Raw genomic sequence first — 14,828 nt, forward strand, 5'->3', positions numbered from 1 at the left:
GGGCCCGATGCCCCTGCATACACTGGGAACCCGAAGCGCAGCAGCACTAAGAGGGTGATAACCTTGGACGACATGGACCTGTCAAGGCAGAAAGTTTTTCGGGTATGTCCACTAATGGTTCCGTCGCATCGTGGTATTGGTTGGAACTGGCAGGTCAAAGGCGTTCCTGACGATCCGTACGAAGGTCTTTCAAGACGGACCTTTGTGGCCAGCCATGTCCGAAAGATGTTGATCGCGTACTTGCGGTCTATGGCCATGCTCGTGCTGCTTGGATGGGGTTCAGCTGCGGAGGTACGGCTGTCATCGGAAGCCCGCCCCTATCACCTCATGGTCGATGCACTCATTGGTTGGTCCGGTGCGATATGGGTCTGGGACAGATTGAACTTCGCTTACAGCTTCATGGCGGCTGTATCCGTTGGAAGCGGGGTATGCGAAACGTGGCAATGGCCCCCGCTAATGGGAAAGTTGAGGGATGCGTGGTCTGTGAGGCAGGTCTGGAGTGTGGTCTACCACCAAACAATGAGAAAGGTAACGTCAGGATCAACTCCTCATTACACTTTTACATCGTTTCCAAGTTTTCCACCACAGTGCGGTATGCAAGCATCGCTAACGCAAATGTCTATTGCAGATGGTCTCGCAACCCGCAGCTCGCATTGTGCGCCTCCTGGGTCTCCGCAAAGGCAGTCTCGCATCGGGTTTAATTCAACTCTATGTGTCTTTCGCGATCAGCTGCTTAGTGCACGAGTTCCAAATGTTTATGGTAACGCGTAGAGACATGGGAGAACTCGTATTCTTCATGTCGCAGCCGGTAGCTATCACCATCGAGGGTGTTGTGCAATGGATGGCTGTTCAGGCACGGTACCGAGGGGCCGGCCATGACAATATTGGACCTGCATTAGCAAGGTATGCGGGCTATATATGGGTGGTTTCGTGGTTTTCCTTTAGTCTACCAACCTACGTGAAAGGTTGCAGAGACGCAGGGATCGTTCATGATGCGATGTTCGGCGAAAGACCCTTCGAGACTGGAGTACGTTTGGCAAATTGGATTCTTCGGTAATAGAGAGATCTTTCTTCGATCAAGATGGCACATACAGTACGTAAAACGGTAGCCCAACCAAACCGAAATCCGTATCGAAAGTAGAAGTCATGACAGAGGATGTAACTGTGAGCCTTTCGAGACAAGATGGAGCCGGACTGGGTGAACGGGCATGATGATGACGACGGCGCCCCTGCGCTAAACGCCTAGTGGGGGTCCGTGCTGTCAAACGCGTCTTCCAGGCTTGGAAGGGTTTCGTGCCATGAACGACACACCGCACCTCAGGAACACAGGTGTACCTAGACGCACAACACTCCCAATCGCGAAAACATTCGTGCATCTTTTCAGCCTGCTCGGGAAGATGTTTAGCGTTCCCTCCGTGCGACCCAGGTGGAAGCGATGGCATGCTCCAATGCCTCACCAACCGGCCCCTCATTTACATACCGAATATCGATCGTGAGGAGAACCCTCCTGTCGGAGTAACCCCATAGCCTTCGATTTTGGTTGGTGGTTCAGGGTCTTTTAACCCTTCTAAGCTCCATGAACTCATCATATTGAGTAGCCGCGTAGCTGCAAGGTAGGGATTCATAAAAGAGTTTCCCTCTGCTCTCTGTAGTCAGGAATCATTCGTTCTGCACGCTCGCTTTTCTCCTACATTTGCTCGATCCCCAGTAGCCAGCCGACATGTCAGGCTGCTCGCTCGTTGCCGCGGGTCTGCCGTCCCTCATTGGGTCGGCCACCCCAACCTTCAGTTATGATCGAGCTAGGCATAGCTTTGGATCTGGCGACAACTTCGGTATCCAGGTGACTTATATGTCTGGTACTTCTACCTGTTATCAAGGAACCAGGCCTACATTCACCCCCATCATTTCCAACCCGTTGCTTTTGTACACCCGCACCTGCACTTACCAGACCCAAGGCGTACCGGCAACCTATACAGGCATTTTCTGTCAGGATGCTGACCTTTACGACTGGGTCAACATGGGTCGTTATACGATCGATAACTATGCGTTCCTTAACCCGTTCGCTGCCACTCCCCGTGCCTTCACTGCTGCGTTCGGCGACCAGCCTTCCCCAAGCACTGTCGCTACAAGCGTCGTTCAGACGACTTCGACTGCTACCAACACTGCGTTCGCACCTGTCAGGCCTGCGGCGACTACTACAGTCTCTTCCGCCTCTGCCACGAGTACACAGACAAACATCGCTACTTCCACATTCCCGGTCACCAGTGCTGTTACACAGACCTTCACTGTCTGCCCGACATCCATTCGACCGAGTTCCTCTAGCTCTTCTCCAGCACCCATTGTGCCATCGTCTTCCCGATCATCCTCCATTCCGGCTGTACCATCATCGTCGGCACAAGTGTCTACTACCACCACGGTCGTCATGTCGACAGTCACGCCAACGCCGAGCTCAATCTCTTCACCTTTCTCTGTCCCGTCGTCAAGCTCATCTACTTCGCCTCCTCCTATCCCCTCGCCGAGCTCGTCCTCAATCGCGTCTTCCATTCCCTTGCCAAGCTCATCCGCCGTACCAGTCCCGAGCTCATCTTCTACACCTTCCGCGATCCCTTCGCCAAGCTCAGCCTCTGTTGTCACCACCACAGTGGTAAGCGTCACTACGGCTACTCCATCGAGCTCCGCTTCCATCGTGTCGCCCTCGTCCGCTTCTTCCAGCTCATCCGCTTCACCGTCTCCTATCCCATCGCCCTCTTCAGCCTCCGTCGCTACTACCACCGTCCTAAGTGTGACTACGGTTACTCCGACACCGAGCTCCATTCCGGCCGCATCATCCTCGGCCGCTTCTTCTAGCTCATCTGCGCGCCTATCATCCAGCTCTGCTTCCTCGAGCCCTGCATCGGGCCCCGCTTCTTCAAGCGCTGCGTCGAGCTCAGCAGCCTCCACCCCTGCTTCGAGCTCCGCTTCTTCAAGCCCTGTATCTACCCCAGCCGCTTCAACTCCTGTCTCGAGCTCAGCCTCTTCAAGCCCTATCTCGAGCGCAGCTTCTTCAAGCCGTGTTTCCAGTTCTGTTTCTTCAAGCCCGGCTTCAAGCTCAGCCTCTTCCAGCCCTGCTTCGTCAAGCCCTGCTTCCAGCTCTGTTGCCATCACTTCAAGCTCTGTCACCCCCACTTCAGCCAGCGCGTCGCCATCTGCGTCTGCCTTGTCCTGCCCCGCGAGCGATGGTGCCACGTTCACCACCCCTCAAGGAGACTTCGTCGTCGAGTGCTTCATCGACCGCACTAACTCCGATATCGGTGTTGCGCCTGGTAACCCTGTGAACTATGAGCAGTGTATCCAAGCTTGCGGAGCTACTTCTGGCTGCCAGGCCGTTTCATACCTGCCAAACGGCCCTTGCTACTTGAAGAGCGGTGTCGGTGCGCCTAGGTCCAACGGTGGTGTCTGGGGTGCTAGGATTGCATCAGTTCCTGTGTCTTCATCTTCTTCGATGATCGCTTCTTCTGCAGGCGCTTCCTCTCAATCAGTCGCCACGACCACAGTTGTCAGCACCACAGTCGTCACCGCAAGTTCATCTTCCAGCCCTGCTGCCAGTTCAGGCGCTAGTGTTTCTTGCCCTGGCTCCAACAACTCCATGGTCACTGTCAACGGCATGCAATATCTAGTCGAGTGCGGTGCCGACTACCAGGGTGGCGATATTCCGGGCCCAATGAGCCCGACCTACCCCAGCTCCTACGAGGGCTGCTTGGCAGACTGTTCTACCACTTCAGGCTGTGTCGCTGCCAGCTACATTATTAACGGTCCTTGCTACCTGAAGAGCGCAGCCAACGCTGCTGGTTCGAACAGCAACATTATTGGTGGAAGACTGGTCCGCAGCATCTCAACTAAGTCGGCAACTAGTGCTTCTTCGGCGGCACCTGCCTCTTCCTCTGCGGCCGCATCCTCGATGACACCTGCCTCTTCGTCTGCTGTCGCTTCTTCGTCTGCGGCCGCATCCTCGGCGGCACCTGCCTCCTCGTCCATGGCTGCTTCCTCATCCGTGGCTGCCTCCTCGCTTGTGTCTACCTCATCCCGTGTTTCCTCTTCTGTCTCCTCTTCTTCTTCGGCAGTAGCAGCAAGCTCAGCTCCAGTCACTTCAGCTGCGCCCGCTCCCGGACCCTCTACCGTTACTGTCACTACGACCATCTCCAACACAGCATACCAGTGCGCATGCACACCTGCTAGCGTCTTCGCTGCACCATCAAGCACCCTTGCTGCATTATCGAGTGCTCCTGCTGCATCATCGAGTGCTCCTGCTGCATCATCGAGTGCTCCTGCTGCATCATCGAGCGCTCCTGCTGCGAGCCCAACAGGCGCTACGAGCTGCCCTGGTTCCAATGGCTCAATGGTCACAACGTCATGTGGCGCAGTATATGCTGTCGAGTGCAGCTCTGACCGCTTCGGCAATGACCGTAAGTTCCCCTGTTCATCGTTACAACGCACACAAGTTAATATTGTATCTAGTTGAAAACGGTCTCGTGTATACCGACACTTACGAGCAATGTCTCCAAGCCTGTGATAACACTACTGGCTGTGTCAATGTTTCCTGGGTCATTGGCAAGCCTGGTGCTTGCTACATGAAGGGCAGCATCGGTGACGTCCGCGTTAACTCGAACATCATTGGAGGACGCAAGCTTTCCGGCTGCTCCACCTTCAAGCTCCACCGCAAGCGCGTCGCGTTTGCCGCTCCCAAGGTGAAGCTGAACAAGCGTGCCGCGGTCGATGACTCCAAGGCGAAGTTGGAGAAGCGTGCTGGCTTCTTCGGTCCTGACTTCACATTCACTCAGGCTCAAGTCACTGCGACTTCGACTGCCACTGCCAGGACTACCGTTACCACGTAAGTACTGTATTCCTTGCTTCCATCATGCACTCGCTTATCAATGATAGTACCTCGACACCCGTCTCCGGTACCGCTACAGCGACGGTTTTCACTCTTGCCTCTGCTACGATCACCTCCACCACAAGCGTGCCTACCACCGTCTTCAACACCGTCAGCGTTACCACCTGCCCGACTGCTTCCCCCACACTCTGAGCATCGGGATCTCGCTCCTGATACATGCAGACACCGTCGAATGGATCTCACTGGTCAACGCTAGCCAAGCCAATCGTAGGGCTTGTCGTCACACGATAATATCAACTATCGTCGCTCTTTAACACACGTATCGGCACTGTTCGGTGTTTGCATAGGGTGTGTCTCAATAATAGAAACGGTAGACAGTTCAATAAAAGTTCTTCTTTTCTTGAACAAACATGCGCTTCGCTGCTATGACACATAAACTACATGGTCTATAATTCCTGTCTGATAAACATTCCCTCAAACCTTGCGCTCGCCATAACTTCCTCCAGACGCCCGACAAAGAGAATCGAAACAAAGCTTGTACACATCGAAAGTTGACGAGCGATTACCAACCACTCGCCGAGACAACGTTCTCATAACGCCCACTCAATTAATCATGTCAAAATCCTCGGACTCGTCACCACCCCACCCGCCGTCCCGAACACCGGCTCCAGCCTCACACCACCAAAACTCCATCCGTCCACAAACACACCATCTTCATACTTCTTACTAACAATAAACCCCAATGCCCCGTCTAACCCCACACTAACCTCGATATCCCCCTCAATCTCCGCCCACCCCTTCCCCTTGAGCTCCTCATACCGTCTCGACCCGACCCTAACCCTCACCGCATCCGGATGCAACAGCACACTCCCCACATCCGGCGTAATCTTGACATCGACATAGCGCTGCGAGAAGGTCGACGGATCAAACGGTTTCCCGACGCTAAAGACAAGATCGCTAGGCGGCGTATGCGTGCTGTTGTGGAAGGAGACAAGGAACTGGACTTTGTATTTGCCCTGCGGTATCCCTGTTTTTATCGTGCGGAGACAGATGTTGTCGGCTTTGATGCACTGGTACACAGCGGCTTCTTCGCGGCGGCCATCGTGGTCGAGGTCTTCGGCTACGGGGAAGATGCGTTTGAGACGGCCGGTTGCGTTGTCGAGAGCGAGTCCGCTTTCGCCACTGGGCGAGAGGTCGCGGTATTGAGACATGCGTGGTATATCGTCGAGGTGCGGGGAAATGCCTAACGGCATACCCGTTTTAAAATCAACCTGCGCAAGTTGGAATGATGAATCAAGGAGGCCGCGTCCGGTCATGCCTAGACGGAAGTGGGAAGCGCTGATTTCGAATTTGGGGGGTAAGGCGGAGAGTTTGGCCATGCGTTGGCCAAAGTCTTTGGCGGACCGGATTTGCTCGCCGTCGTTCATGTAGAGTTCGGTTAGGGAGGCCATTTCGTCTTCTTTCATCCATTGTTCTAGGCTGACGTCTGCGAGGCCGCGGTCGACGTCGAAGCGGAAGTATTTGGTGTCGGAGTTGTTGTACATGCGCTTCATTTCGTTGTCGACGCGTGCGGTGCTTGTTGCCATGCCGGTGAGTGCGCTGGCTATTGATATGTCTGTTCCAAGGCCGAAGGGCAGCCACGATGCCATCTTCTTTACGCTGGGGATGCTTTGTAGACCGGTGCCTACGGAGACGATGACACCGATGGAGCGGCCTTCCCACAGCGCCTTTGCCGCGTAGTCGACTTCTGCGCAAGGGTTGTTGAAGCCTACGCCGCCGTCTAGATAGGTAACTTTAGGCGTGCCGAATTGCATCTCTTCGAAGAAGGTTGGTGCTGCAGATGTAGCTCTTAGCGCTTCCCAGATTCTCGTCGTCCGGTCATTGGGATCGTAGGTAGACAGTATTCGGGGAAGGCCCAACGCGTTCTTGAGGGAAGTAAGTACAAAGCCGCGGCACCCCTTCGCGTTTGCCTTTTTGTGAACTGATTGCCGGTGATGTAGCTTCCAAGTAGCGCTTCGCATTGGCTTTCGCGGGCCGAACGGACTGTCGCTAAAGAGTGTGGACAGATTCTTCGTGCTATCGACACTTTCGGGAGGGCCTGATTCCAACGAGCATAGCGAGTTCTTGAGTGTGCCGACCGGACTCTCTGTGATTACCGGCGCTGGCGGCGCATCTGCCCAGATGCTGTCTCTGGGTAGATCAGCCGCTTCATCCACTTCTTCAAAAAGCGCCTCATCCCACATCAGTTCATCTGGATCGAAGCCAAGGTCTTTCAAAGCAGACTTGATGGCATTTGCGAGAACGGCACCGGAAAACCGACTAGCTCCTGTGGGGATCTTCATGCCAAATGCCTTTATTGATCGATCGTGCTTGAAGATTTGCTCCGCTAATTTACTGTATACAGCGATGCAGGTTTTGCAATCGAGTCGCAATCGTGACAGCATGATGGCTATTATGCCACCCGTTGATGTGCCTCCAATAAGGTCGAAGTAGTCGCACGGTTTTAGCGGTTCGTGGTCGTTCATGGCTTTCCTTCCTAACCTCTTCTCTTCCAAGGCTATGTTCTCCATCAGGTTTTGAAGTACCAACAGAGACGACAGGCCCCGTACACCCCCTCCATCTAGCGAGAGCAAGCGCAGCGGCGCGTTGTCATTTCTCTCTGGGTTCGAGGATTCCATGCTTGTTGGCGCCGAGAAAGGCAACAGATGTCGGTGTCGTCAGTATCAGTTTCTGGCGATCCGGGGTTTTCGTGAACGGCGATGGTATACTGTGTTTTGAATACAATCGCGAGACGTTTGCTTGTGAGTGTAGGATACTGCACTGAAGTTGTCGAGTCAAACACTAAACCCGCCTCCGACTCATACGCATGACTGGCACGAGGCGGCCTCTTCCAAATCGATACGTGTTACAGTGGCAACGACGAGGCGTGAGTCAGATGTTGAGTCGTCTGCAGAAAGGTCCCAAGGCTGCCTACAAGGCTGCGCTTTGTGGTATGAAACAAATGACGTGCCACCAGGGCAGAAACGCGATCTCAGAATGCTACCAGAAAATCATCGAAAACCACGGGAAGTGGGAACAAGCTTCCTATAAGTCCTGTGCCACACCCCCCCACATAACTACAGTTTGATGTGCTGTTCCGCGTCAATGCGAACATGGAGAACGCTCGAGGCATATGGGTATCCATTTGGGGGCCATCTTACGCGCCTGCTTAGCCTATGGTGGCTAGGTCAGGCCCACCTTTACACATAACAGGGCTACGCACTGCGCCACGACGGATGTGCGGCGCAGGCGGTCTGGATATAGCACAGACAATGTACGTTTACCTTGGGAGTTCATGTGTTGCGAGTTGCATCTCCAAAAGGAGTAAAGTTGGTGAACAAATATCAGGTGGCGGGTGCAGCGGGGAGAAAAGGCAGCTAAGGCCTGGTGAGGCTGTCTGCTGCGCTTGTCAGATGTGTCAACCAATCACTAGCGCCGCACGAGGGGGCTGCGTGCTATCAAGGTCAGCTGCCAGACGCGGGTGATGTAAGCTCTGCATGCGTGCAGCTGAGGCTCCGCAGCACGACAGGGTGCGCCGCTCGCTCGCTCAGAGTCGTCGACGAAGATTATGTTGGAATCAAACCAGGGCTGTAGTGCCCTGTGCTCTATTAGATTACAGTGTATACCCATATGTTAAAACGCTTGTGACCGTGAATGCAGACCGTAAATGCAAATCGGTTTCTAAATGCGCCCATATATCCAAACCCGGGGTATTATAATCAGATGCCGTGTGACGCCATGCATGCCCTCGTCTTGAAGTCGTTAAGTCATAAATCGTGATCGTTAAAGTCGCTCTGCAGCGCGGAGTCCGCTAGTCATGTTCTACGCCAGGTTAGTGAGTGCTGCGTGGAAGGTGCGTTGGCAGAACTTACAAGTAGTTTTGCGCGGTAGGCTTCCCAATGTTGGTCGTAAATTTGTTGCAGCATCATGTCCGACTCCTTCGCTCGTAGTGTGCGAAGTGTCTCCATTTTGGGACTGTCCTTCCTCCTCAACTTTTGCCTGGGGACGTAGATCGGGGAAGGCGAGGGCTTGATGGTCCAATGAGACGGCGGAAAATAACTTAGCGACTGCGAGCGAGCGTGTGTTGTTGGCACCATTGGAGAGCCAGGTGGTGACGTGGCAGGTGTTGATGGGCTCGATGCAGAAAAACTGGCCGCTTCGGAGAAGACAGATGGCGATGGCGATGAAGTCGCAGAGCTGTTGGAGATGACGGGTGACAGTACTATCGGCGATGGGGGTTCCACAGGAGCGAATCGGGTGGGACCGGGTCGTCGCGCACTCCCCTTGCCAGAAAGTGGTGATGGTCTTTTGATGTCGACAACACGGGGGGTCCTCTGCGGAGTCGCGAATTGCGACTTGGTGGTTTTCGCTTTTGGGTTCGGGGTGGTGTTGGGTTCCTTACGTGGCAGCGCTGGTGACGTGGGCTCCTTGGTGGTGGTGTGGGCCGATTGCGACGATCGCACTCCCTCTCCGCGCGACAACGGCGATGGCTTTCTTTCGGCGGCAACAGCGCGTCGCACCTTGGATGGCAGCGTGTTCCTCCTGCCGAACAAAGGTGTCGGGCTTTTGACGATGTCGTCCGCGTTGAACTGGAAAGGCTCGGATGGCCGAGATGGTAGCGACGGCCGGACGGATTGTGATGGCAGCGAGTTGCTCCTGGCGAAGAGGGGCTTAGGGACCAACTCGGTTTGCCCTCCAAAGTGGAACATGGGCGGTCCTTTCATCTCCATCTCTGGGTTCTCCGGTTCCTTTGGTGGCGTCGTGGGCGGCGATGTTTTGCATTTGTACTGATAGAAGACGCGATGCGGATTGCGTCGCGGAACGGGGGGTGTTTTGCATAGCGTCAACGTCTCGTCCAACAACACGTCGAGATCCTCCTCCATCTTCCTTTTCATAGTAAACGCGATCCGGTAGTAGTCGATGTTGCAGCCCCGGCAGTGCGAAGCGAAATGGATAAGTAGGTGATGAGGCGTAAGCAAGCGAGACGGGTGTCTATTCCTGACACAAAGCTGAAGGTTCCATGGGAGTGTTAGGGGAAAAGGAACGGATCACCCGCCTCCTCTACAAAGTTAATTAGTCGGTCAGGTCCTTGATTCCGTGCGCAACACGCGAGCGAGCGCTAGACGTCATTGGACAAGCCGCTGGCGCTGCAACTTGCGGTAAAGCTGGCTGGATGCGATCGAAGGTTTGCCAGCGTGGCTAGGACCCATAACCCTGCATCCTCATTTTAAAATGCCCCACGACGCGGGCGATCACGCGCAAGTCCCAACAGTCTCCCTCAGGTGAGGGTATGCAAGTAATCCGACGTGTGCATTTGCGGTATGGCGCTGATGGGGTCATGGAGATGGGATGAGTGAGCATCGTCTTATGTTGTGCCTGCATGGCTGCTCGTCATCGCCGCGCGACTGGACGGACAAACCGGGCGCTAGGAGCCAGACCCGGTAACGCCTTCCCCAGGAGTGTACCTCGCGATCGAGATCCAACGGTATTCGACGTCAGGCATCATGTCATACCACATGCGTCGCCCGCCATGACGGATAGCAGCACGCTGAAGGCGAGATTGAAGTCATAGAGATGACCTGCTTCGGAGTCTTACGGCTCAGGAGAGCAGGTTACGTAGTGTCACCACATTCAGCACCGAGTCCAGGCTCATCGGGATGCCTCCGATCAAGCTTCAGCAGGGCAAGGGTAGGATGCATGCCCCAGGGTGGTGTTGTGGTCTCAGCTTCTCAGTGACGCTGCTTGCCCAGCCAAAGACGGTGTGTAAACTTGTATCCTCATTCATGCGAAGAGCGCATCTCATATTATCCACTATCGTACCGCCATATTACAATCATGTATTCTTCAAAAACGTCAACGTCGTGCAAGTACGACTGAAAGTAGCATGACCTTCGCCTTCTAGATGCAAACATAAAATGCAACGCCTGGTATCAACCGTGAAAATGCAATAAGAAACCACCATCCAAGCTCAGCCAGCCTCAAATGCATCAGTCAAGTTCGCCCGAGAACGTCTGTCGACGCATTGCCGGGGTCCCGATGTTGTTGAGCGGGATGCCGAAGTCGTCTTCTTCAGCCCAGTCAGCATCATCATCTGACTCCCAAGCGCATGGAATCTTCTCAGCACGGCGTACGCGGTATGTGATAAAACCGAACCCATTTGAGATGCTCGTAGCAATACGAAGCATGACGGATACCAGGTGTGCGGGCGGCCCCAGAACAAGCTCACACGTCTTGCTCACCAAGGCATTTGTGAAGTCTCTTCCTGGGTTGTGCTTGGGTGGACAGAAAAGGTTCTGCGCCGGAGGCATAGGAGAGAAGGCACGCCTTTGTGAAGCACCTGTGAGCTTCCTCATGCGGATGGCATCCGGTGGTGTAGGTATGTCTATGCTAGCACGCCCGAGGCTGTCGTCGTCGGAATCGCTCATTAGCGGTGGTGTCGAAGGCGCTGATGACGGTCGTCCATCGATCGAGGTCACCGCGGACGGATAGTATGGGGCAGTAGGAGTCACAGGTGCGGATGCATCAGTACGCTCGGTGGATGGGCCGCGGACAGTAACCTCAGATATCTGACGTCGGTGTATCGAACGGCCCCTGGGCTCATCTTGCTGCTTGGAAAAGACTTGTGCCCATGGGTTCACGATATCAGCCTCGGCATCGAGGAACTTGGGAGAAGGACTTCGTGGAGTAGCAGTATCCAGAGAGTAGAACGAGTCTGCGCTTGAGGCCAGACTCAAGGCATCCGAGATCTGGCGTTCCAGTATGGGTTTTTCAGCCTCGGTGGGTTGCTTTGCTGCTGGAGACTCGACTATACGTTCCATGGCCGATACCGATTCTCTCCTGGGCGCTCGGATGGGCGCCGTAACTGACCGCAGGCCTTGAAACATGCTGGCGCGTTCCGCTACCGAGGGGCGACGTTGAGGAGATCTGGATAGGAGGGGCTTCGGTGCTGTTCTCGCCAAAGGGGTCTCGGGTGCGGCCGGCACTATTTCGCTGCTGTCAGTACAGACGCTCGACCGGTCGTCCTCTTCATTTGAAGAAGTGGTACCAGTCTCTGAGCTCATAGTACCAGCAGTAGAAGGCCGTGAACCATGTTGCTGCGGAACCCAGGTCTTGTCCATGACCCACTTCTTTGCCTGCCCTGAGGGCTTCCTCTTGATCGTCTTGCGTGGGGGGCTCTTTGGGCGCTCGAGCTCTGCGACAACCTCGAAGCCTCGCGCAAACGGGCATTGGGTTCTCTCGTACTGCATGACTTGAGCCAATACCGACTTGAATTGCGTGATCTTGTCCTTGTCATCGTCCGTCTCATAGGGGAGCTCGATGCGATAGTACGAGTCCTGGCGTACGCGCAGTACGAAGACGGACTGATTGTCGACAAGCCATATCTGAGACCTGGGAAAGATGGTGTGCAGGAGGTTGCCGCTGTTCAGGAAGGAGACGTTGGAGGCTGTCACACGATAGATACGGAGAGCGCCTGTGATAGGTTAGACAAGTTCCAGCCCGGTGACACATGGGATGGCATACCGACTGCGAGTGTGCGCTCTGTGGGCGTCTTCCATGGTATCGGATGCGCTGCGTCACCTGAGCGGGAAGGTGACAGGCGCCGAGCGGGCCCAGCTGTTGTGAAGGAGAAGATCTTGGAATTGGCACACACGAACAGTGTCTCTATGCCATCTGCGCTGCTGGCAGACGGTGCAGGCACCGACGTAGTCCTCCGTGCAGTGCGCGCGGGCAGTGTGAAGCTGCGCCTCGAGTTGCTGGGGTTGAGAGCAGACGGCGCGTGCTCAGGATGCTGGGATGAAGCCGGCATCGTCATAATAGACTTCTTATAGGGGCATTGCTATCCCGGTATGGTGAGGGCGAGGTCGAGGGTCCCGACAGAAGACAGCGGCCGGCGCTTGGAAAGAGTATTACAAGTGTTAGTGCGGAGATGGGGGGTGATGGAGAGGCTGAAGGGACTGGAAGTCCCTGGCTTCGGAACGCTACGCGCTTTGGCCACAGGGACGACTTGGAGTTTCAACCCGATCAGCGGATCGTCTGAACCCCGCGCGCGTCCAGTTGCCAGTTATGCCGCCGGTGTGAGATGGGACGCTGCAGATGGGTGCGTGTTTTGTTGGTGCGACGGCATCCCCTATCAACAACGCGTTACTTGCTTTGCTTGCGACGCGCTGCGCTACCATGGGTCCGTGGGGAGCTGTCAGTACGTCATGGGCTCCGCCAGTTCGCAGGCGTTCGCACACGCCCTCTACGTGGACGCAATCCACGTTTGCTGCGCCGAAAGCAACACCAGACTGCCTGAGCTTCTGTCGAGCTTGCCACCATGGACAAAATCGACATGTCCCAGTTCGACGTGTCCAACTTCGACCCCAACGCCATCCTGCGGGGAGCCCAGCTTACTCTGGTTGGTGGTAAGTCGAGCCATCATGGTATCGTGAGTGACAGCTCCATTCTGATACCGCCGCAGTCAATCGAGCTCTCCAGAACCCGGGTCTCTTCACTTCGGACCACTACCGTCAGGCTGCTATTGCTGTAGCTGCAGGCGTCGCCATCCGCATCATCGTCGCCATACCTGTACGTCCCGACCATCCACGGATGCCCTATGCTACGCAAACATCACTTCTAACGTAGCCAGATTGTCGGCGTCAGAGTGCTACTATGGATCCTCTCTCTCTTCGTCAACATGGACCACACCAGCATGGACGAAAGCGTCGTCAACGGCCTCCACTTCCTTGAGCACACCGTCCTCCAGGTGCCCTTCTTCCTCATGACCATGATGCGCTACGTCACACCTACTCTGGATCGCATGTAGGCACGCTCGTAGCCGTTTTGAGATGTAGCTGACAACGTCTCCAGGTTCATGGACTCCCTCCGTTGGGTCGACGAGACGTACGTCCAGAAGCACAAGACCGAAGACCCGCACAACCTCCGCGCCATGTACTACCCAAACCTCGAGAAGTACCCCGACCACGCACCCAAGCCCGAGAAGGAGAAGAAGCCCATCAAACAGGCTATAATGCTATATGCAACAAAACAGGGGAGAAAGGCAGCCATCTCTTTGGCAGTTCTGGCGTTGTCTTACGTACCATATGTAGGACGCTTCGTGCTGCCCGCTGCCAGTTTCTACACATTCAAGAAATCGGTGGGAACCCAGCCCGCAGCAGCCATCTTCGCGGGATCATTGCTGTTCCCCCGCAGATACCTGGTCAGCTTCCTGCAGGCTTACTTCTCATCACGAACTCTTATGCGAGAGCTGGTAAGCACCTCTTCAACAAATTTCATGCTCACTTTGCTGACTTCAAACAGCTTGAGCCCTACTTCACACGCGTTCGCTACAACAAAGAGCAAAAGAAGCTCTGGTTCAAAGACCGAGCCGGTGTGCTCTTTGGTTTCGGCTTAGGCTTCTACATCTTTGTCAAGATACCCCTCGTCGGCGTCCTCATCTACGGTCTCGCCGAAGCGTCCACGGCATACCTCATCACGAAGATCACAGAGCCGCCGCTCCCGCCCACCGAAGCCGAAAAGTTCAAGGAAGAGTCACTGCGCTGGAAGAATAAACACGAGTTCTTGAATCTGCCATGGCAGCACATGGACGAATACAACCTCGCAATGCACAAGCCCAAGATCCAATCCGAAGTACGCCAAACACCACGGAAGACCTTCAGCTAGTTTGCGATGACGTGGATCCCCCGGGTGACAAACTCTATGTGAGCGGAAAACTGCCGCTCAACATGACGAACACGCAGCCTCGCACCTTAGAAAACGAACCGCAGCTAGTACATGCGCCGTCGGCAATCAGGTATATCTAGTTGTCACGCTATCCGGCCGCTGTACGATGATGGTTCCATTATGACTATACCCCGCAGTGGGGTCAACACGTCCCGTTGTGGTAGGTAGCTTACAGCTCCATCCGATCATACGTAAC

The 14,828-nt window shown here is 55.0% G+C and overlaps 6 protein-coding genes across 6 annotated transcripts; 2 read left to right on the forward strand and 4 right to left on the reverse strand.

The window, feature by feature from the left end:
* Positions 1–2,136: 2,136 nt before the first annotated feature.
* Positions 2,137–4,176, reverse strand: J4E78_005661 (uncharacterized protein; the record flags this gene model as incomplete). Its single annotated transcript, XM_049366278.1, has 2 exons — positions 2,137–3,236; positions 3,909–4,176. The coding sequence occupies 2 exons, from the start codon at positions 4,174–4,176 to the stop codon at positions 2,137–2,139; spliced, it is 1,368 nt and encodes a 455-aa protein (XP_049222004.1).
* A 199-nt stretch (positions 4,177–4,375) lies between these two features.
* On the forward strand, positions 4,376–4,871 carry J4E78_005662 (uncharacterized protein; the record flags this gene model as incomplete). Its single annotated transcript, XM_049366279.1, has 2 exons — positions 4,376–4,442; positions 4,495–4,871. 2 exons carry the CDS (start codon positions 4,376–4,378, stop codon positions 4,869–4,871), a joined length of 444 nt encoding a protein of 147 aa, XP_049222005.1.
* Positions 4,872–5,481: 610 nt separating this feature from the next.
* Positions 5,482–7,548, reverse strand: J4E78_005663 (uncharacterized protein; the record flags this gene model as incomplete). The annotated part of the gene is made up of 1 exon (XM_049366280.1): positions 5,482–7,548. The coding sequence occupies one exon, from the start codon at positions 7,546–7,548 to the stop codon at positions 5,482–5,484; it is 2,067 nt and encodes a 688-aa protein (XP_049222006.1).
* A 1,144-nt stretch (positions 7,549–8,692) lies between these two features.
* Positions 8,693–9,792, reverse strand: J4E78_005664 (uncharacterized protein; the record flags this gene model as incomplete). Its single annotated transcript, XM_049366281.1, has 2 exons — positions 8,693–8,731; positions 8,782–9,792. The coding sequence occupies 2 exons, from the start codon at positions 9,790–9,792 to the stop codon at positions 8,693–8,695; spliced, it is 1,050 nt and encodes a 349-aa protein (XP_049222007.1).
* A 1,104-nt stretch (positions 9,793–10,896) lies between these two features.
* On the reverse strand, positions 10,897–12,722 carry J4E78_005665 (uncharacterized protein; the record flags this gene model as incomplete). Its single annotated transcript, XM_049366282.1, has 2 exons — positions 10,897–12,380; positions 12,431–12,722. 2 exons carry the CDS (start codon positions 12,720–12,722, stop codon positions 10,897–10,899), a joined length of 1,776 nt encoding a protein of 591 aa, XP_049222008.1.
* Positions 12,723–13,226: 504 nt separating this feature from the next.
* J4E78_005666 (uncharacterized protein) lies at positions 13,227–14,572 on the forward strand (the record flags this gene model as incomplete). The annotated part of the gene is made up of 5 exons (XM_049366283.1): positions 13,227–13,314; positions 13,371–13,477; positions 13,539–13,711; positions 13,760–14,159; positions 14,210–14,572. The coding sequence occupies 5 exons, from the start codon at positions 13,227–13,229 to the stop codon at positions 14,570–14,572; spliced, it is 1,131 nt and encodes a 376-aa protein (XP_049222009.1).
* Between the last annotated feature and the right edge of the window lie 256 nt (positions 14,573–14,828).

Source organism: Alternaria triticimaculans (assembly GCF_023758025.1).
Source record: "Alternaria triticimaculans strain BMP 0046 chromosome Unknown scaffold_7, whole genome shotgun sequence".
NCBI lineage: Eukaryota > Fungi > Ascomycota > Dothideomycetes > Pleosporales > Pleosporaceae > Alternaria > Alternaria triticimaculans.